The sequence below is a fragment of the Alosa alosa genome, chromosome 6 (assembly GCF_017589495.1).
Source record: "Alosa alosa isolate M-15738 ecotype Scorff River chromosome 6, AALO_Geno_1.1, whole genome shotgun sequence".
NCBI lineage: Eukaryota > Metazoa > Chordata > Actinopteri > Clupeiformes > Clupeidae > Alosa > Alosa alosa.
Genome location: NC_063194.1, coordinates 20,847,906 through 20,869,969, shown reverse-complemented (window position 1 = coordinate 20,869,969; position 22,064 = coordinate 20,847,906). Strand labels below are relative to the sequence as shown.

The 22,064-nt window shown below is 43.3% G+C and overlaps 1 protein-coding gene across 1 annotated transcript; it reads right to left on the bottom strand.

Annotated features, from left to right (window-relative positions):
• Positions 1–201: 201 nt before the first annotated feature.
• On the bottom strand, positions 202–21,354 carry trpm4a (transient receptor potential cation channel, subfamily M, member 4a). The gene is given in 29 exon segments (XM_048245733.1): positions 202–711; positions 858–951; positions 1,239–1,311; positions 1,813–1,945; positions 2,207–2,388; positions 2,731–2,896; positions 3,136–3,310; positions 3,663–3,795; positions 3,948–4,063; positions 4,173–4,402; positions 4,892–4,938; positions 5,647–5,751; positions 5,867–5,951; positions 5,954–5,978; positions 6,355–6,500; positions 6,732–6,861; positions 6,999–7,127; positions 7,432–7,533; positions 8,095–8,400; positions 8,498–8,616; positions 8,818–8,920; positions 9,074–9,310; positions 10,047–10,111; positions 10,487–10,645; positions 11,132–11,329; positions 11,890–12,070; positions 13,041–13,218; positions 13,585–13,646; positions 21,090–21,354. Coding segments are annotated over 29 exon segments (3,807 nt in total). The 5' UTR covers positions 21,159–21,354; the 3' UTR covers positions 202–652.
• Between the last annotated feature and the right edge of the window lie 710 nt (positions 21,355–22,064).

The window sequence follows — 22,064 nt, the reverse complement described above, 5'->3', positions numbered from 1 at the left end:
ATGGGTGATCCGACAGAATAATGACTTCTTCTTGAATAATGAAGTCTTCATTTTGGTCATTGCGCCTGTACATCTCCATGTCCCTGCAGTCATCTGATTCCCTCACCAATTTCTCCTCCTCCTCCTGCTCGATTTGTTCTCCCCTCCCTGGGGTCCATCAGCATCTGGGCGATGAGGGAGAGCTGAGGACTGACTCTGGGGCATCAGAGGGAGAGACAGAACTATGAGACCTCACAGAGGACTGCACCTATGGCATTCCCAAAGAGAGCATGAGGCAGTGAGAGCGACCCACACACCAGTCTCTCGCCTGTTTACCTCCTAAGCAGACCCGCAGTGCGGGGAGGGTGATCGCGCTTACACTATGAGTGCTCCCTAGGAACTCTACACTCTGCACACTGATCCCACAGGCATACCATTCTGTTTATTAGAAAGATTTATAAGACAATAAATACTGCCCCTGCCTTCAAATATATATCGGTGGCCAACATATCTCAATCGTTACTCCAAACCGCAGGTGTATTTTTGGTAATTGAGTGAAATATGTTTCATTCTATGTGGTCCCTACCTGTGCATTTCAACATTTAAATGATTAACTTACAGTGCATTTGGGAGAGGTTCCATGTATATGTGAGGTTGTTGGAGCAGAATGCTTTTAATGAGCTGCTATAAGCACGATGCAGCTCTTGATCCCAAGCACCCACCAATTCAGCACTACATAAATACATATGAGCTATATTAGGAAGAACCTAGTTATGCCATAGAGATAGAAGGAGGGACAGAGAGAGAGAGAGAGAGAGAGAGAGAGTGTGTGTATGGGAGAGAGAGAAGGGGGGTGGGGGGGTGGGAAGAGACCATACCTCTTCGTGTGGGAGGAGGGCGAGGTGGTTTTATCAGGTTACTCTGGGACAGTGAATCCGCCATCCATGAGAGGACGCTGGAGCAGTACTCCACCTGAGATAGAGAGAGAGAGAGAGAGAGAGAGAGTATATGAGTGTGAACTTGATGGATCGTCTCTGGTCTGTGCTGAGCCCGCACTTAAAACAGCTGCATCTCCAAATGAAGAGACAGCCATCATCTCTCACACACACACACACACACACACACACACACACACACACACACCACACACCACATACAAGACAGTCAGACTGATCCCCCAGTTGAGGTCAGTGGAACCTAAGCCACGTGTGGTTGGGTATCACATGGGGCTGAGAGAGGGGCGCACACCCTAAACTAACCTCTGACTCCAGCATTCTCAGCCTGCGGTCGTGGTCTCGGATCTCCACCATTTGCTTGAGCACACTATCCACCCTGCAAGCAGACGACACAGAGAGGGAAAGGGAGCTCGTCAGTCCCTGAGCAGGGTAACTCCCACACACATGAAGCGAGGCACGCCGGAGGGGCCGGGTCACCCGGAGCCTCATTCCACCGCCCACATGATACATCATACACTAGAGACAAAATGAGCTGCCCTGGCTTTGGAATGGGTAAAAAAAAAATGGGTGCAAATCTATATAAAAGGAAAACTATATAATAATATACTCATAAACTATATAATAATATACTTTTACATGTACATGAAACCCATTCAGTCACACACTCATATACCGATGGCAGAGGCAGCCATGCAAGGTGCCAACCTGCACATTGGGGGCAGTTTGGAGTCCAGTGTCTTGCTAAAGGACACTTCAGATTAGGAGGAGCCGGGCTCGAGCTGGCAACATGCTGGTTGCCCAATGACTCCTCTACCTCCTGAGCCACCGCTGCCCACTGTATACGAACACAGGGAGTGAGTAGGAACGAGTCACTGACTTGCAGGATGTGCGCTTGAGTCGTTCTGTGTCGCTCTCACGCTGCTTCTTATTCTGGATGGACAGAAGGTTTTCTTTCTGAATGGACTCCCACGTGTTGAGCTGGCTCGCCTTCCTGCCCCTGATCTCTAGAACTTTAAGGAGAGAGAGAGAGAGAGAGAGAGAGAGAGAGACAGAGATAGAGATTATTAAACATAAATGCAATTTCAATTTAGACCACAACACTACACTTTCCTTTGTTAATGTTCCATTTTGATAGCCAGCATTATTTAATACCACAACTATTATATCAAGTGTATAAAGTGTTCATATGACATGGGCATGCGGCAGATTGTGATCTCAAAATGGACACCTTTGAGTTACCTCACATTAGCCCAGAGCAGTTAATGTCTTACCGAAGTGTGTCATTTTGACAGAGGGCACCCTGCGGATGTTCCTCTTGATGAAGAGGTGCAGGTGGGAGAGGATGATGAAGGGTGGGGCCAAGCAGGGCCGAGAGTGGTACTCCACTATCAGGTTGTACCGCTGGAACTTCCAGTGGATGTCGCTGTGCTCCTGGACTTTGCTGAAGGTGTAGCTGTAATTCGCACACACACACACACACACACACACACACACACACACACACACACACACACACACACACACACCACAGTGTAAAGATGGATGTAATGTATCACTGATATGGCTGATGCTGAGCATGGATGGATCTATGCACATTCTTACTGGGCCTCAAAAATATTGAATATTTTAATCATATTTAATTTGAATATCCTGTGGTCACAATTACACCCAGCAGGTTCCACTCAACTAGGATAACACATCCTAGTTCTTAATTTCTAATAGAGACCCTGAGGTATTCCCAGGCTCAGGAACCCATAGACCGGGAATGGGTGAATGTGCTGTGTGCATGTGGTACCTGAACATAGCAATGAGCAGGTTGAGCAGAAGGATGTTGGTGACCAGCAGATAGATGGACAGCAGGATGAGCACCAGCCAGTTTTCTTCAATCTGCGGGCACGGCTCCATGCCCTCATTAATTAGAGTGACATTCATAGTGCACGTCACATTATCACGCTTGTCAGCTGGACAGAAGGAGGTGGAGAGAGACAGAGAGAGAAAGAGAATCATGAGATTATGAGAGTGGAGAAGAGGAAATATTAAGGTGAGGAAGAAGATGTGTAATTCTACGTTTGTTTATTCGAGAACACTCTTTCATCTAAACTAGGCATTGATTTTATGCATGTTCCTGTTAGAATGGGATCCTGCTAGAATGGATATTTCTATGATGTGATGAATTTCTATAACAGCTGTGTTCACTCACCATCTATTTCATTCAGTGGTACCTGTCCATAAATATGCATGTATGGTCTGTAGAAAACCCGACGAAATATCCAATCAGGACGGGAGTCATAGGAGTATATAAGTGCTTGATTGGCTACTCCATACGCCATAAGCCACACCCCCAGGAAGAACAGGAAGAAAAAGATATCCTTCACCTGTGAAAGAAAGCAATAGAAAGAACAGGGGTCTTAGAGTGTTGACATGCAACACTGTGAGGAGAGTCACCCTGTAAATGACTTGTCACAGATAGTAGAGGACCGAACGCTCCACACAAACATGGATCATATGCCTCCGTCATCATCTAGATTCTAACTATAATGTAAGGTGACAACATCCTTTTCAAAATTATACAAATAAAAAAAAAAAAAAAAACACAATGACATAAAGTAAGAGAATCTTTGCATTTCAACCCACTAATTTCATATGATTTATTTTATATTATATTACTAATATCCCTTAGAGACAGCTGGTCTCATTAAGATCATTATCAACAACTAATTTTCTCACCATTTTCCCAACAATGATGATCTTAGGCCCCAGTTGTTTATGAATGGCAAAAATGTGGATGAGCCTCAAAGTGAAAACCATATAGTCCAGACACATCATAGAACGCCCAAATCTATATGACCATGGGAACATTCTACAATACACACAGAAAAAAATGACCTTAATAAGACACATAATACATACACATACACATATACATTAACAAAAACACAGATACTAAATATGGTCTGACATGTGTTAAAATGTAGGGACAGCTCATCCAAGTGCACACATACACACACACACCTGCACAAGAGGCCCAAACAGAACAGAAGGATGGCGGTTAAGTCACACTTATTCCAGATGTCCTGTATGTACAACCGGATCCTCTGGAATACAGTAGTGGTTCCTACATTGAAAGACTGAGAGAAAATTAAACATTAGTTTGTGTGTGTATTGATATGACTATGTGTGTCACATATGATTATGTGTCCCACAAATGTATGTGTGTGTTTTTGTGTGTATGTGTACCTGTCGTATCTCCTCACAAACCAAAGTGAACACCCAAAAATACAACACATATTCTGCTGTGTTGGGGCCTTTAGGTGGTGGTTTGAAGTCAACCAATAGAATGTAGGCAAAAAGGAAGAGGAAGAGGAAGTACATCAGGACGTTGCCGAGGAATGAGGTAACAGGTGAGAACCAGAACTGCCGCCATCTGTGGAACACAAAGGGGCGTTTTTGGCTGGAAGGGGAGGATCCTGTGGTGTCAAAACAAACCACAGGGAGAAGTTAGACATCTTTGAGAGGTCAAAAGGTCAAAGGGAGGGACACATCAGACACTAGGGCTGCACGATTTGGGAAAAATATCTAATTGTGAATTTTCTGACAGATATTGTGATTGCGATTCGCAATATCATTTTTGAATGTCAATGAATTGATTCAGTTCAATATTCCAAATATGTCTTTAATTTGTGCCAGCCCTGATTGGTGAGCACGCCCAGTGCCCAAGAAGCACAGCACCCCCGACCAACTGTGAAGCTCACCAATCAGAATTTTTGTGCCCCTCACGCACTACGCATACCCACCAACCAGAAGTGGCACAGTCATGGAGGATGACATGAATATAAATGTCATCAATGTGACAAAATTAACTGTGCAAGATTATTTGTAGCTTTTGCGATTAGGTAATTGCGTTGGTTCATATTGCAACTGCGTTAATTGTGCAGCCATATCAGACACCTACACACCATTGGATTTGTTCCTTAAAGCATTGTATTCCTCTGTATCTTCATTCCTGTAAAACACACAGACACCATATGAAATACTTTATATTACATTCTAAAACTGATAGTTCCGGTCCTTGATTGTGAATGGCTGAATTGTGTTCGATGCCGTTGTATAACGGGCACAAACATACACCTTGACCGCATTTGACGATAGAGGAAATCTATTTCTTGGCGGAAAAATTGTTATCTATGAATAAATCATAAATGAATGAATAAATCTATGATTCCATGAATAAATCTATGATTTCTTGTTGCTGTGCCTTTACTTTATGAAACTTTGCAAGGTATGTAGAGTAATAATTTTAGAAAAGCAATAAGCCACGTGAGTCTGTGGGTTACACTGATTATACAACAGCTAAGGGGCGTTATTAGGCACCACGCACTAGCAGAGTCTAACCTACGGCCTCTCGGGGCGTATTGCTTACTGTAAATAAACACGGTTACCCTGGATCTCTATGAAGCACACATACATAAACACACATAACTGTGTATAAACTCAGCTGACAAATGTGAGTTTTTCGATGAGAAATATCCAGCTGACAATGGTTTTCCTACTCATGCTCTCAAGCTCTGTTGTTGTTACATTGTATGTGTTTGTTTGAAAATGTGTGTGTGTGTGTGTGTCTGTGTGTGTGTGTGTGTGTGTGTGTGTGTGTGTGTGTGTGTGTGTGTGTGTGTGTGTGTGTGTGTGTGTGCGTATGTGTGTTTGTTCTTACGTGTGCAGGATGTCAGCAAGGGAAAACACAGTGCCGTCTCCTCCATCCACACTGTCCCTGGTATGAAAAAGCTCCTCTGTCTTCTCCTCATCTGTCTCCTGCTCTCTGAAGGAAAACAAACATCTGTCTTCAAGACACTGAGAAGCAACACCGCTGAGTGGACAGGAGAGAGAGAGAGAGATGAAGCCTACAAATAGTGATGACCGATGATGGGACACACCTGAAGCTGATGAGGTTGGAGTAGATGAGGGGAGGAAAGAAAAAGGTGAGGACGAGCTTCCACACCTCCGTGCTGCTCTCCATGTCCCCCACCAGATCTGGTAGAGCAGTGACTGACAGAGTGAGAGAGAGAGAACGATTTTTTTAACAGGGTCGGACAGAATAGACAAGTCTAACATCTATAGTGAGGGATGGGATGGAGATGGAGATGGGTGAGGGGCTAGAGAGGAATCAGAGGTTCAGGCTGACAGATTTAGTGGTCTTACAGTAATACTGGGGTATTGGAAGCATGGGGAGAATAAAGCATTGAAGGAGGCACACAATGTTACTGGAACAGATGAGACGCCCATGTGTGTATGTGTATGTGTATGTGTGTGTGTGTGTGTGTGTGTGTGTGTGTGTGTGTGTATGTGTATGTGTATGTGTGTGTGTGTGTGAGAGAGAGAGAGTGTTAGGTTAGGGTAGGGGGGTTGTTGTATGGAGCTTCACCTGAACACCGTCATGGCTGAAGAAGAGTCGGGCATCAGCTGCAGTGGCCATCTGCAGACAGGTGCCACCTACCCATACATGAGACTTCCTGATGAGCAGCGAGTAGGAGCGAGTCTCATTACTCTTATAGCACTCGCTAAACACATCTGTGAAACACACACACACACACACACACACACACACACACAGACACACACACACACACACACAGACACACACACTTCAGTTCTGTTCTACTCCTGCTACCTGACCTATTTGTTACAATAGACAAGACCCAGCATATCCTATCCAATATCTGCTATTATTTTCTTGTCATAACAATGAAGGTGCTATAATATATTTATAACATTAAAAAATGTTTATAGTGTACAAAGTACCATGCGCCAGGTTCTCAAAGCGCTGGGCCAGCTCCTTCATGGCCAGCTTGATGTCGGTCTCCTTCTCCATCTTAGACAGCTCTCTCAAGATCTTACAACCACTGAGAGCACTGAGGACAGACTCTCCTGCCTAAGAGAGAGAGAGAGAGAGAGAGAGAGAAAAGGAAGTTGAGGAAAACAATAGATAGAATGACTGAATAAAAATCACACATTAGAGGGCATTGGGACTGAGCCACTGGTGTGAGAGGAGGACATGGGGCCTTGTACCATCTCCCAGAAGAAGATGGCCATCTCACTGCGGTTCTGCAGCACCGCCCAGATGAAGAGCGAGGCCCAGGGTGAGAGGCAGTGCTGGTCTTTGTACGAACACGCCCCCAGCAACAGCTTATTCACTTGCTGAAAGAGAGAAGACAGACAAAGAGGAATAAAGGCAGACAAGGGAAACAGAGAGAGGAAGACAGTCAGACAAACATACTCAAAAGCCAAATATCAAGTAATAAGTTCACTTTACTGGCACGTGAAAGAGATAACATGTGCCAAGTCTTCAGTGAAGTGGAAAAAAACCCATAATTGTCTGGTTATTCCAGTACTGCCCTGCTGCGCACAAACTCTTGTATTTTAAGTCCCTAGGCATGAACATTAGTCTTTGTTCCAGATGTTTCAGCTGTCTGTAGATGCTGTTGATAAGCATGGGCCATACCTTCAGTGCTTTTCTTGTGCTAGAACCATAATCCAAACCCAGAGGACCAAAATAGAAGGGCTGACAGACATCTCCCAGGAGGTCCCACAATACTCGTGACACCTGAAATAACATAAATAAGTCAAATACACCTGTGCAAAATAATGTATGGTGGTAACCCGCCAAATCATTGCTCTTTTCTCTGACAACCGGATGCATGACATTCCGCACAACACACAGAGTGTATGATGTAACAACTAGCTTCCACTATAATCAACGAAACTGGCTCCACCAGACGAGAGAGCAGTGCCACATTTTTTTTAAAAACAGACCACTCCTCTAAAACTATTCTTACGCTTCACAAACAGAACATTTCAATTATGCCCCTGGTGTAGTAATAAAGGTCACATCACTCATCATAACCTAACACAAACTCATAATCATACATAGACACACAACAGGTGTGTACACCCCTTAATGGCAGTCAGGACAGCCATGTCCCTGCCCAATCCACATCTCATACCCAGAGCTGCTCTGATCACACCAGCAAGGTGTCAATCACTCTTTTTCATGCAAACATATAGCTTATCATTGCTTTAAAATGGCCATATATTAATGCAAGAGGCAACTGTTGTCAGACAGCTGTTTCCTATCCTCTGTGAGGTGTGCCTGATGACCTCTCACCTCGTAGAGGCTGAGCTCTCTGGCGGCGCAGGGGTTGCTGAGGGGGCTGATGGGGCTCTTGAGGGGGGTGTTGGCATCAGGGGTGAACGTGGTGCCCAGGTTGACGGCCACACCCTGCCGCTCAGTGAGCTTGCGCTGCAGCAGGGTGTAGGCCAGCGAGCTGTCTGACAGCGATTGGTACAGGCTCTCCAGGCGCCGGTTGGTCAGGTAGTCCAGGATGTTCAGGCCGTTCTCTGTGAAGAGACGCACAAACTGGGGCTTGTTGTTGACCAGGGCGTCCGTCATGGAGTCCTCCAGGTCTTCGTACTGAAGAGTGGAGGCAGGAGAAGAGATCAGTAAAAGCATTTGACTAGGAGCTGGATGTAATGGCTGTGAGTAAAGGATATGGTGGTTATACACTCACCCGCCACTGGATGTCGCCGTTAAAGAGCTCGCTTTTGGCAATGTCCACCCTGTTCCAGGCCACGGCCAGCTTCAGTTCCTCAATGTTCTCACTGGCGTCGCTGGACATACGTTTGCTGGCTGAATACCAATGTCACAAACACATTTGGGCAGATTATTTGTGAGGTTTGATCACTGATGATAAAGCAAGTGGATCAGTAAGAGAGACAGATCTTGCTTGCTGCTGGCTTCCTGCTGTGTTATTTCCATTGTCTTCTCCCTCCTAACATTTTTAGTCACTAAGCTTTAAATGGTTTCCTCTAATACTGCGTTTTGTCTGACCTCGAACTAAGGCCTTCAGCAAGACTGTGTCAAAGTCATCTGCCCCTTCATATCCCTCGTTGAACACAGTAATCAGGTCCTTGTTCTGGAAAATGCTGAGAGCCTAGAGAGAGAGAGGGGGTGGGAGAAGAGGACACTGATGAGAGACAAAATGGTTCTGAGAAAGTCCATAAAAATGTAGTCAGGCAAGTACAAGGATGCAAGCAGCCAGCCGGTGCTGCATACACAGTCACAGTGCAGGGTGTGCTCTGCTCACCCGGTCCACTAGTTTCTCCAGGTCTTTTTCGGCGGGGAAGGAGTCTCGTATCCGCTCTCGCACGTGCTCTCTCTGCTCCATGTTTGGGCCCTCTGGGACCTCCCTGCCGGCAGGTTTCTTGGGGTTCTTGGGCATCACTGACAGCTCATCCAGGAGTTCACAGATGAGGTCGGCCGCAGGACCAGAACCCTTAAGAACCAGCCACGGCGTGGCCTTACGCAGGGACAGATCTACTCTCTGTGCAGTAGAGACATGTCTGTGAGGTTCACATCGAAGTATATATCTGAGCAGAATGATGTACATTTAGCTGTACATTCCCTCAATGTGAATATATACTCTGAAAACCATACCAGCAACTTGACTGAGACTGTGGGCCTTTCCGAAACTAGTTACTTCGCCCTCTCCCTAGCCACTTGCACTCCGTTTGCGTGTTCACAAGGAGGTTCTGCCACATTAAGGGCCATCCGAAACCAATTACTGTTGAGTTATAGTGTGTTATAAACCCTCCAATGCCAAGTGAGCACCGATGCCCCCTTGTCGAGGGTCAGTCAATTAATGTGGCATGTCACGAACGCTTCATATAAATGTGAGTTCCATGTGAGTACACCTGTAAACGAATCCATGGGTGGGCTACGTCAGAACCTGTTTCCGCAAGGCAGAGTGAAGTCCGTCCCAAAGCTGAGTGCGGTATTACCTTGAATATACTGTACCCTACGTGCTAATCAAGGGGAACTTCATTTAGCTGTCAGGGTGATTTCCACCCGAGTGCACTTGGTAATCAGGACTAGTTTTGGAAAGCCCTGTGATAATCCTGACCATTCTTTCAATTAAAATGTATTATTTCATTGAATTATTTTAAACAATTACACAAATAACACATACAGTATGTTTCTTATGTAAAACATAAGAGGAAATTAATCATAATACAGAGGGAAAGGTACAATGGTTCAGGGAAAGTGGAAAGTGGAAATACCTCTAGCATGGAAGCCTCTCCAGATATTAACATACACAAGACTGGAATCTCAATACTGCCACTGCCTGTGGAAATCACATCATCAGACTCACAAGCTTCTCATCACAGAGGTACAGGTCTCCTCACTATTTGATTTTGTTTATTTGTGTAATCTCACCAGATCATTCATAAATATCACTAATGTACCTAAGAATGCTGATCTTTTGTATACCTGAGATCTAAAAATTATGTTGCACTTGGAAAAAATAGGCTACTTTACACTAGGTTCTATTTTGAATTTCTACAATTTGTTAAACCACTGCGGCATGATCAATCACAAACATGAAAAGTGCAAGAATAACTATGCCCAACAGAGGGCAGCTTACCCTAACTTATCAGTCAGACCAGCGAGTCTCTACTTCATACAATCATTTTAACCTCTCCTCTATCAAGACTCTTACCCCAGATCCCAGTGCGCTGATGGGATATGTAGTCCTCGAAGTTAGCTCTGAACCCCTCCTCCCCTCCTCTGCGGCCTACACTCCCATCATCCACCAGGAGAAAGGCCTGGTAGTTATTATCCAGACATTGCGAATCACATGAAGTATTCTGAACATAATCAAGCTATGTATCAAGTACATACAGGGAAACAATTTGAATGTCCTGAGAAAAGTGTGTGTGTGTGTCAGAGAGAAAGTAAAAAAAATGCTCATGCATGAAGAGAGACTGGACACAAACGTCAACCAAAAGCTATGTATCAAGTACATACAGTATGCTTGAAATTAAAGCCAATTTGAATGTCAATTAGTGTACATGTCAGGTGGTGAAAAACCTGGTAAAACCTACAGTTGTGAACATGGTGAATAATGTGTGTGGTTTGTGTGTGAGAAAGACCAAACTGTTCTCAGGCGGCTTTTCTGTGTTACAAATTCTGAATCTGCCTCGATAATTATTCTACTTTGTCTTTTATTACTTTTTTTTTACTACTTTTGCCTTTGTTTTGCTTACTAATTATTCTTTATTTTTAAACTGTTAATATGACTGAAAGTATAAGTGTCTGCATATGTGTGAAAGCTGATATATACATGCTCATGCATGAAGGGAGCATTCTGACGGTGTAGACAGTGTCATCACCTGTGGATTTACAAGCTGCTGGCGGTTGTGTACCAGGCCCCAGGGCGCCACGCCTACTGCAATGATCTTGTTCTGGGATACTGAGGAGGCTGCCGTTCCATGATCCCTCACTGCCTCCCCAAGACAGCGACCTACACCTTCTTTCAGGCCGCCTGTCAATATCCACGCGCCTAGAAGATAGAGAGAAAGAACAGAGAGAGAGAGAGAGAAAGAGAGAGAGCAGAGGAATTAAGAGGATGTGTACAATGCAGTGTGTTATGATTACACCAAACTATATTTACACAGAATACTTGTGGGACATGGGGCTCAGAGACAAGATTCCTCTAGTGATAGAAACACTGTTTGAACTGGCCCCATGTCAAAGTTGGCAAACAGACAGAATTCAAGCAAATCTGCCCTACATAACTCTTTCAGTCTCACCTAATGGCTTTTAGTTGACTGAACTATATTTGTTGCATCAGAGGTATTTTTCAGTAAACTCAGCAGGATGATAGATCTCAGGAATATATCCAAATGTCACACACAGACAGGATTCAAATAGAGCTGTCCTGCCCTGCTCTGTTCATCTTGTTTACCGGGATGCCTGTCATCTGATAAAACTGGATTTGTTGCAACAGAGGATTTTGATAACAAACTCAACAACATGATGGTAGATTTCCCAGCTCAGGGCTTGTTTAGGAGGCAGTGTGTACTATGGTTAAATGAAAGGCAGTCCTGCTGAGGAGGTTACCTGTGCTCTGTGCGGCACGCACAAGGCCCTGCCGGAGCACCTCCCTGACCCAGGGCTTGAGCACCTCGCTGCCCTCGCCCCCCACCACCGACACCACCAGGTTGGGAGCGGGGATCCCCCAGTGGGCTGTCATCAGCGTGTAGACTATCTGAGGGGGCGTGTGACAGGACAGGCGCAGGAACTGGGAATGGCACAGGAGGGGAGAGCAGACATAAATAAATCCCCCACAACATGTCCTTCATTACACACTTGATCCGTAGAGATAAAGTCGGCATTACACTGCATGTCAGCTGGTGCAGTTCTACTGAGAGGAGACCAGAAATAATGGTGTTAGACCCCGGCTGTCCCCACTGTAATTAGTTTTATATATAAGCACACAACGCATAATAAGAGCCTTTCATAGTCAGTGAGAGATCACATGAATGATAAATACGTGTGATCCCTATTAATCTCTTAAATAGGCTGACTGGAGGAACACTGTATTGCTTTGAGGTCATCAAAACAGGACAGAAGGCAAAAGTAAGAGAGATACCGGTACAAAACTCAAATTCATATCCATGGAGACTGAACATTAATAAAAGTGGTTGTTAACAATGTAATCATGTTTAGCTTTGTGTATATATATATATATATATATATATATATATATATATATATATATATATATATATATATATATATATATATATATATATAAATATGGAAGATCTGTTATTTAAAATGACTTACTTAAATGAATTAAGGTTAAGAACCAAATAATCAAATAGCTGATCTAAAAGAAAAAATGTGGTAAAGATCCATATCAAGTCACACCAAATTCAATTTAGCCAGAGAGCACGAGGATTTGGAAGTTGGAGATTGGCAAGTGCAAGAAGACAAACCAGAAGCCAAGGCATGCATGTTCTGTATGTATGTGACATAGTATGCTGATTTATGTTTGAGTTGCCTAAATTGAGACTTCTGCATCTTTAGCTACTAGCCACTGACCCATGAATACAAAGAGACTGAAAAGAATGAAAAAGAATACAGAAATGATGTATGAATAACTGAGTGACGTGAAGCATAGAAAGGGATTGAGATTGTGATCTGACTGGGTAAAAGGGCTAAGCTGGGTCAGGAGGAGGAAGCGCTGGAGGTCTGGGGGTACCCACATGACTGTGTCTTCTACCCGCCCCAGCAAACTCCAGCTCCCCAAAAGCATCTGTGGGGTATTCAGAGGAATGCTGGGCGCTGTCCCACTGGCTCACGATGGCAGCCCCAAAACAGTCCCCTGTGGCGATGGAGCTGTGCATCTCTCGCACCCCTCCACACTGACAAAGAGCCCCATTGCTGTGGGAAAAGGAAGAAAGGGAGAGAAAGACTAGGAGTTTATAAAGACTGTACTAAGCCTATAGGATTAATGATGTGACTGTGGCTCCATTGAAATACATCACACTTGTCTTTTAGCATCATGTCTTAAGGACAACAATGATAACAAACACCAGCAAAAAACAACCATTACTATTACTACTGTTATACAACAATATACAACAATATACAACTATATACAACTATATACAACTATAACAACAACAAGCCCTGCAATTACGAAGTGTAGCAATGGTTTATGGTCAGAAGGCTCTAATTGGTTTGATATGGATCTTATGTCTAAAGCACTGAGCAAATGTCAGATTTAGCAGGAATGACAGGTTGTACCTGAAGGAGTCCTCCACAAATGCTGTACACACTCTCTTCTTAATGATCTTGGGAATCCAGCTCTGGAAGGAACAGTTACATGTAGATCAGATCCATCCAAGCATATGCTCAATTTTTTTTTTGTTGTTCTACTAAGTTTTCACACTTCTTATAGACTTCCATCATGACTGAACAAACAGTAGCCTAGATCGATGGGTGTGTGATTCCAGGTTAGGTGTGAGAGTTATTACCAACCAAACATCACAGCCACGCACAGACCATGTAATTATATAAAACCACATCAAACAGGCCGCTTCGTGAGTCACAGCAGCGCATTGGCTCATTTGAAGAGACAGATTACAAAAAGCATACTAAAAATTGCATAGGTTGCTGCGCATATCTGGGTGCATAGTTTCAGTGGCAAGATGGCAGGACAGTGAGAGGAAGTAAACTGGCAGTGACCAGTGGTTCCATGGACGAACAACAGAGAATTAGAGTAGGCCTATAGTTGGCATAAAATGCTGGAAACGGGGAATAGTCGCCGCCTGAGGATGGCTACGAGGGGCAAGGAGAGACAGGAATGACCGGAATGCATTGAGGGTAAACACAAAAGCGATCAGATCATACACTCGATGGTCAGCTGACAGTCTTTCAAGTCTCTCACACGGAGATAGCCTGGCGGGCCATCCTATATCATTGAAATGTATAGTCTGGAATCGACCCATTCACCTCGCTTAATCCAAGGGGCGGGCAGAGAATTGTCTTTCAAACTGCCTAGGCATGCAATAGGCCAGCGCTACGACCATATCCGTGTCCAGTTGGCAAAACGGCAAATACATCCTTCTTCGAAAGGAATGACTTAAGTGCATTGTGTTGCTCAACTTTCAAAGAAAAGCACAAGTCCAACTCCTTCAAAGTTGACGCCAATGCCGATTCAAACAACCGCTCTTCGTTCGCCATAGCCACCTTCCTTGTTGTTCACCGTCGCAGGACTGTCGTCAGTCTGTTAAGCCCGCCTTAAGACTCTCTAACAAAATAGAGCGCTGTGATTGGATGACGTCCACGGCGTCAGCCAATGGAAATCCCTATGGTTTGCTACTAGACGTACAGGCTGAGCAAATTAATTTGCCGCCGTTAGGGTGCATCTAGATTTCTAGGCTAAAGGCTCAGGTACGGTCCTGCGCGTGTCCAAGACGTGCATCATTTTTGCCGTGGACGTGAAGCATACTCCAACTTCTGCTGTCTTGAATGCGCGTTAAATCGTTAAGGTTAGCGCCTGCGCACTACGGATTAACTGTGATACTCTGCCCCACCAACTGGGGGCGGTACGTCGAGCCTGAAAGTAGGACACAACCACCAAAGAAGCCTGAAACGCCTGAAGAAAAGAAGAACGTGGGATGTGCGAGCACTGAACAAAGGAAGAGCTAATGCTGCTTTCCAGTAGTCTGGTAAATCATCGTACACTCACCCGTACAACATGTACCAATGAGTGCCTGGAAAACAAATTGTTACATTGAATTGCAGGCACAGCAAGACCGTGCAATGCCTGAATTGGTGACCGGATTGAAGCAGCAATGTAATCTAGTGTGTAAGAGCATTACATCAACTTTAACATGACCAACACAGTACAAATGCAAAAAAAAAATACATGTCATCTCATCTCAACTATGGTGCAGCCATGTTTGTTGTAATGCTGCTTTCGAGATGTCTTGTAAATGTCTCGTAAATCCGGAATGGAAAGTGTAAATTACCCAGCTTTCTTGCAGAGTACTTGAGGGTACCCCGAGGTGGACGTACGACCTCAGTGCCTGGAAAACAAATTGTTACATTGTATTGCAGGCACAGCAAGACCGTGCAATGCCTGAATTGGTGACCGGATTGAAGCAGCAATGTAATCTAGTGTGTAAGAGCATTACATCAACTTTAACATGACCAACACAGTACATATAAAAAAAAAAAATACATGTCATCTCATCTCAACTATGGCGCAGCCATGTTTGTTGTAATGCTGCTTTCGAGATGTCTTGTAAATGTCTCGTAAATCCGGAATGGAAAGTGTAAATTACCCAGCTTTCTTGCAGAGTACTTGAGGGTACCCCGAGGTGGACGTACGACCTTACAACAAACATGGCTGTGCCCATAGTTAAGATGAGATGATGTATTCACGGTCTTTCTGTGCCTGCAATACAATGTAACAATTTGTTTTCCAGCAGTTTAGCTGGAGGCTACATGTAGCACAAAACAATAACAATGACTAGCCTCCTGCTAATGCCCCTCGTGGCTTGAGAGAAAGGCGTTCCTAAAGCCACTCATTGGTACATGTTGTAAGGGTGAGTGTACGATGATTTACGAGACATCTCGAAAGCAGCATAAGGTCGTACGTCCACCTCGGGGTACCCTCAAGTACTCCCAGGTAAAGTGGGCGTGCCTGCCCAAAATGCCGCAAGAAAGCTGGGTAATTTACACTTTCCAACTCGGGCGGCGGATTTACGAGACATCTCGAAAGCAGCATAATGAAGGAAAAAGCACCACGAGTACGTTCGCCTGTCTGCTGGGAAGTTTGATAAATTGGCCCATCGCATCGCTCCATTTATCATCCACCAGAACACACACAGCACACCTGTTGGTATAGCTGAGAGACTAGCTTAGACTACTTGCATATTAGGCTATGTGGCTCGGTGGTGCGAGGGCAGTAACATTTGTGCGATTTAAAGTTGGCCTAAAGACATTTTTCTAAACTCAGCAGTGTCATGGTAAGAAAGAGTTATGTGCGTACAGATGTCCTCAATTAAATTTGTATTGAGTCTTCACACCTGCCTCATACCAAAATGTATGAACCAAAAACCTGCAATTATGACGTGTCAATAAAAGTTTTGAAGTAACTCTTTGTGTTCATAATGTATATTGTCTAACTGTGATAATGGGTGTATTTAGAGCGAGAGGTAGCCTAGGTTATTCTTCAATTATTATTATGATAACGCATATTGTCCGGTGTTGACAGGCGAGTTTCGAGATTTGAGTTCAGCATTGTTCAGGACAGGAGTAGGCCTAGGTGATAATGATTGCACCTGGGAGAGGTAGGCTACATTCCCTTTATTATTATAATCACTATTGATAACGCACGGAACAGGCGAGAATGCATCTCGATCAACAAGTGTTACACCTTTCCGATTTGATTTCAGCATTGTTCAGTAATAGGTGCTAGGCTACGCTCATTTTTAAAAGATGCATTTAATCCAAAGTCATGTCAGCTCTCTATGCAGGGGTTGTCACGTTTTATTCGAACATGACGTGAAATATCCGTAGTCGAACTATAAATAAACTATTCGGTTTTTAGTGCTGTGTAGCGCATTTCTACAGTCTATGATTAGTTTTATTTTATTGTTTGCCATCTCATTCAGTGCTCTATGATCCAGGGCTCATGACCAAATCAAGCCAATATAATAGTCAGTAATCACAATAAGCCCATGCAGCCACCCTGTTTCGACAATGAAAGATAACGCACAGAACGGCCAGCCTGAGCGGACAATTAGACTACGTGCCCAACTCATCTAAAATGTGGTGTCTAGAAATACTTTGGGTTCTACACCATAGATGGTAAAGTAACCGTTAAATATAATATTAAAGAATCTGTGGATTGTGGCTTAACATCGGTTGAAGTTGACTCCAAGTCGTGGTGTCTCACTTAACTCAAAGCCAGGCAAGCTGACAGGCGCTCTGCTCCATCGTCGTTATGGTAACCAAACAAGTCTTCTTCTGTCAAGTTTTTTTTCTCCATAGACAGTAAAAGACAGGTTTTAACAGAGCCAGAAGGTAGAGTTGCGACAATGGGTGTTCAAAATTCGATCACGGTCACGTGGTTCATGTAAACTTCAAATAGTTCCCGGAAGTGATTGACAATGGATTAGAAATAGGCTGCTGTTCAATGATAGACAGAGCCACGATTTTGGGTAATTGACAGTCAATAAATGCATTGATATACAATATTTATAACACAGTGCAATTATTGTGTAAACTATGTAGTTATCCTACCATTACAACAATATTAAATTAAAGCAACACCAAAGAACTTTTCCTCTGTCGCACGCACTATTTGTTCAGCACCAGCTTTGCAAATAACAATGTCCACAGACAATGTAGAATATGTTGCATGATTTTATGAAAGGATGTATTGCGACATCAGATGCAAGTCAAATTTGTAGTTTCTCATGTCTCATTCCATCGAACTACAGATCCGTTACCCGATCCAGCAAACTTACATAGTGCGTGCGGTTATAGCCGATAGAGGGCCGAGAAGTGAATGCAGAAAGTGCCGTTCACCCTATTACGAGTTGATGAACCACTGAAACGATTTTGGAAACATTATTTTAAGGTACAAAAAACTCTTTGGTGTTGCTTTAAATTCCAGACCGTAGCCTGCTAGATATCGGAAGGTGACCTTTTTTCCCTTTTACGTATGTGTCACTTAATATTAATTTCTGTACAAAACCAAGACGGGATATTCTTTAGAAAACGCAATAGCACCCACCCCATAAGTGTAACCTAGGCCTATCTAAATTATCGTTATAAAAAATGACCTAGTACGTGACTCAAGAGCTGTAGGCTAAACAGTGTTTTTGAGACTGCGTGTAGCCTACAAAAACGCATGAGATTTTAATTTTGCAACGAGAAACTGTAACACAGCTAGTCCAAGTCTAACATTATAACTTGTTTGAGTTTTCTCCCCAACGTTTTCTCTGGTTGTTCTTCACTGATCTGAGATAATGAGCGAACTACCTTAAGTAGCGTCTCGGGAGAATAAAAAAAAAGTTTAAAAGTTTTCTAACATCTCTCCAGTGTAATGGTGGGCATGTTAAGTTAACCGTAGCATTACCTACACAGTAACCACATGGTAATGCGATGCGAGTGATCATAATAACATATAAAACGTGATATAGTCCTTGAACAATAACCAGGCTATGAACTCATAAACAACAGCATTTTGTCACCGTTTGTCATTCACCGTGCTGTGAATACAGCATTAAGATGCTAGGCTAAAGAGATTCAGAGAACCTGCATGGTTGTGCTCATCCTGTCAGAAAATAGCAATTTGATCAGTGATCATGCATCATATCAGCGCAAGCTTGGTTTGAAACTGGTTTCTGGGGATGGGGTTTACACGATCCTTCACTGGGCTAGTGCCTGCTGTGTTAATATGACCGTGCTGGTGCTGCTGCAGCTCCCTCAAATCTTATAGGTATTCATGCATATTAGGCTAGCTTGCCAATGAAAATGAATGCAAAAAAAAAAAAAAACAGTAGGCTACTGCTCCTAACTGAAGAAACGTTTACGTTACTGTCAGGAAATTCTTATTATCATTGTATAACAATTTGTGTAAGCAGAAATATTGTTGTGCTCTTTGTGTGCTATTGTGCTATTGTGTGCTGTTGTGCTCTTTGTGTGCTATTGTGCTATTGTGTGCTGTTGTGCTCTTTGTGTGCTATTGTGCTATTGTTGTGTTGAGTTCTAAGAACAGAGAGTTCAAGGTAAATGTTGTTGTGCTGAGTTCTAAGAACAGAGAGTACAAGTTAAGTGTGCACCCAGACAGACAGGAACCGCACCCTGTCTGTGTGTGGGTGAGATAAAGAGAATGTCACAATGAAGTCGCTATGTCTTGCTTCCTATTTTCTGTGTGCATCTGTACAATAAAAGACACAGCTTTTGGGCTGCAGAGTCAGAGACTGATGGTGTGAGGAATTCTTCCTTACATTAGCAGGCTCTCCTCTTGGTACCAGAGTTTGTGGGCAAAGCCATGCTACTTGTTGTGGTTCTTGTATCTATATGTTGGGGTTAAATTCCCTGACAGTTACCAACAATGTTAACAACAAACTCAGCTTCACTGCTGCAAAAAAAGTTGGCTATATGCTTCGCCATATAACGAACCAGCTAGCCTTGTGATAACAAAATCTTTACCTTTTGTTTAGTCCACTGAAAGTTATCCACATATCATTTAAATACACAGTTATGGAGGAATTGTTTTGGGGAAGCAGTTGCTATATCCCACTTTTGCTGCCTTTAAGCCACTTAAATCCATAGCCTAGATGAGCATTGCGCATACGTTACAACTTGACGTGATGGTGAAGCTAAATGCCCAAGAAACGTCACATCATAAAAGTTGTAGGCCTACTAAACGCAAACACTTAATAACAGCTTGTTCGTGGTGGTGTAGTGCTGCCTAATTGAAATGGGATAGGCAAGGGTTATTTTATTTGATGAGGAGCTGATAAAGACTGAGCAGCAGAAAAGGCATAGTCGATACATAAATCGTTTAATATTATAATTAGGCTATTGGTAGCCTACTATTACTTTACTACTATTACTGTTATTATTATTATTATTCGGATGAGGCAAAGGAATGTAAATCTGAGTCTGAAATGTTGGCTACAAACAGTCTATAGGCCTACTGCTGTAACTGCACTGCTGCTATTATTAATTGTAACTTCCGGGAACTATTTGAGGATTCCATTAGCTGCCATTGTTGGGGAAAAAATGGAACATTAGCGTCAATGGAGTTGTCGCAACCATAGGTCGCAACTTTACCTTTATATGGCTCTAGGTTATAAGTGTTGTTTTTATGTGGTCCACCTACTGGAGGGGAGTGTTTACAGCAGTTCCGTTTCACACATGCGCAGTCTACGCGTCACTTTGACGCGCGGTCTTAAATTTCGGTCGACTCAAAGACGCGACGCATGCCGTAAAAATGACGCGCTCACCAGGGACGGAGACGCGGGAGCGTACCATAGGCTTAACACGGAGACACACGGAGGGAGTGTTCTGTAAACAACACGATCTGACTCTAGCTCACAACGATAAACAGGCCTGGATGTTTAAAATGTCAAATCTCTCTGTCTCTGTCAAATCTTTCAGTCACCTCATGCTGTGACAACATTAAATGATATAGATCTCTGCGCGCATTTGGCCACGAGACTTAAATACATCCAGCTGTGTTCTGTCAGAGAAGTTGCCATAACACATGTAATTGGCATAGGCCTGACACGGATCATCCGCAGTTCTTTCACGGCAATTCCCCTTTCTCCGAAGATGGATATTGTAGTCCACCAAATGTTTTTCGGAACACCACAGACAATTTGTCAGCTTTGTAGCCTGTTATTTCTTTGTGGTCTACTTTTCGTCTTTATAAATGCAAGTTTGAATTTCCCCTGGGGATCAATAAAGTATCTATCTATCTATCTATCTATCTATCTATCTATCTAGTTTAATCATGTTGTAACAGTAGCCTAGCCTGACTTCTAAAGAACAGAGCAAAATTTACAGATTATGAAAATTCACGTCACTATTTACCTTGGGGGGAATTATCCTGTGCTACACGTTCATCACATAAATCTTAACTTGCGTATCTGGCAGTTAGCAAAATAGAGCTACTGGCGGCAGCATTCCAGCATTGGTTATGCAAATTTTATATCATTAAGTTAAACGGAATTTGACTATTTATTGGGCATGCACACCATCGGAATTTTCTGACTCACCTGGTCCTTTTCTGAGTTTATCGTCCCAACTTCACATCCTCCATCATTGCCTTTCTCCGCTTCTTCCATTGCTTCTTTCTCTGCCCTCTCTTTTCCGTCAAAGACACAGAATTATTCGTTTCGTTTCTATATTTGGCAGACAATGTCCCTCACTTGTTAAGTCGGAGACACGACTCTTGCCGTGTGATTTTTCTGTAGAAGCTCTACGAAACTCAACCCCTCCCACTCAAGAAGCAGAATGCATTCCAGCGCGAGCTTTAGGCACAGGTAGCTTGAAAGACTCAGGTGAGTGTGTGCGACTTTGTGGGTGTGTGGGAGTGGTAGCCTACAGCAATAAGGCGACGCACATTTAAACGAAGAACATCTTCTGTTACTTTTCAAATGTAAAACTTTATAGTTTTATTTCCCAAAGCTTGTCTATGTTAGGCTGCTTAAGGTGTAGGATGGAATTCTTAAATTACACTTCAAGACTATACTTTCAGGTCACATAATTTAGTCTAACACTGTGCTGCTGGCAACATCTGTTTTTCTGTGTATATTTCCCCTGCTGAGGCAAGAGGAACCAGGAGTTTGCATGGCATGTTGGCATATGGATTCCTCTCTTTTTTTTTGGTTTGGTGGACTCAAAGTGTGTTTCCCAGGTTGAAAAAAGTGTAGGCTACATGAGAAAAAAGTTTCAGTGCCCTCTAGAGTGTCACTTCAAACAATAGGTTGAAACAAGTAGAATTCAAGAATGTGTTTCAATGAGTCCTCTTAATTTTGAAAACACAATGCAATGCCCTGAAGTGTGCCCCTTAAAATGCCCTACTTGTGCCTGTGGTCTTTACTTCCTTATGTGTGTCCTTCCATTGGAAAAGGGTGCCATTAGGGAAAGTCCTCTACGCTGTCCCTATTCCAAAGGCTGTCTTTAGATTGGATTAGATTAGATTCAACTTTATTCATATAAATATATATTTTTACTAAGGAAAACGACAA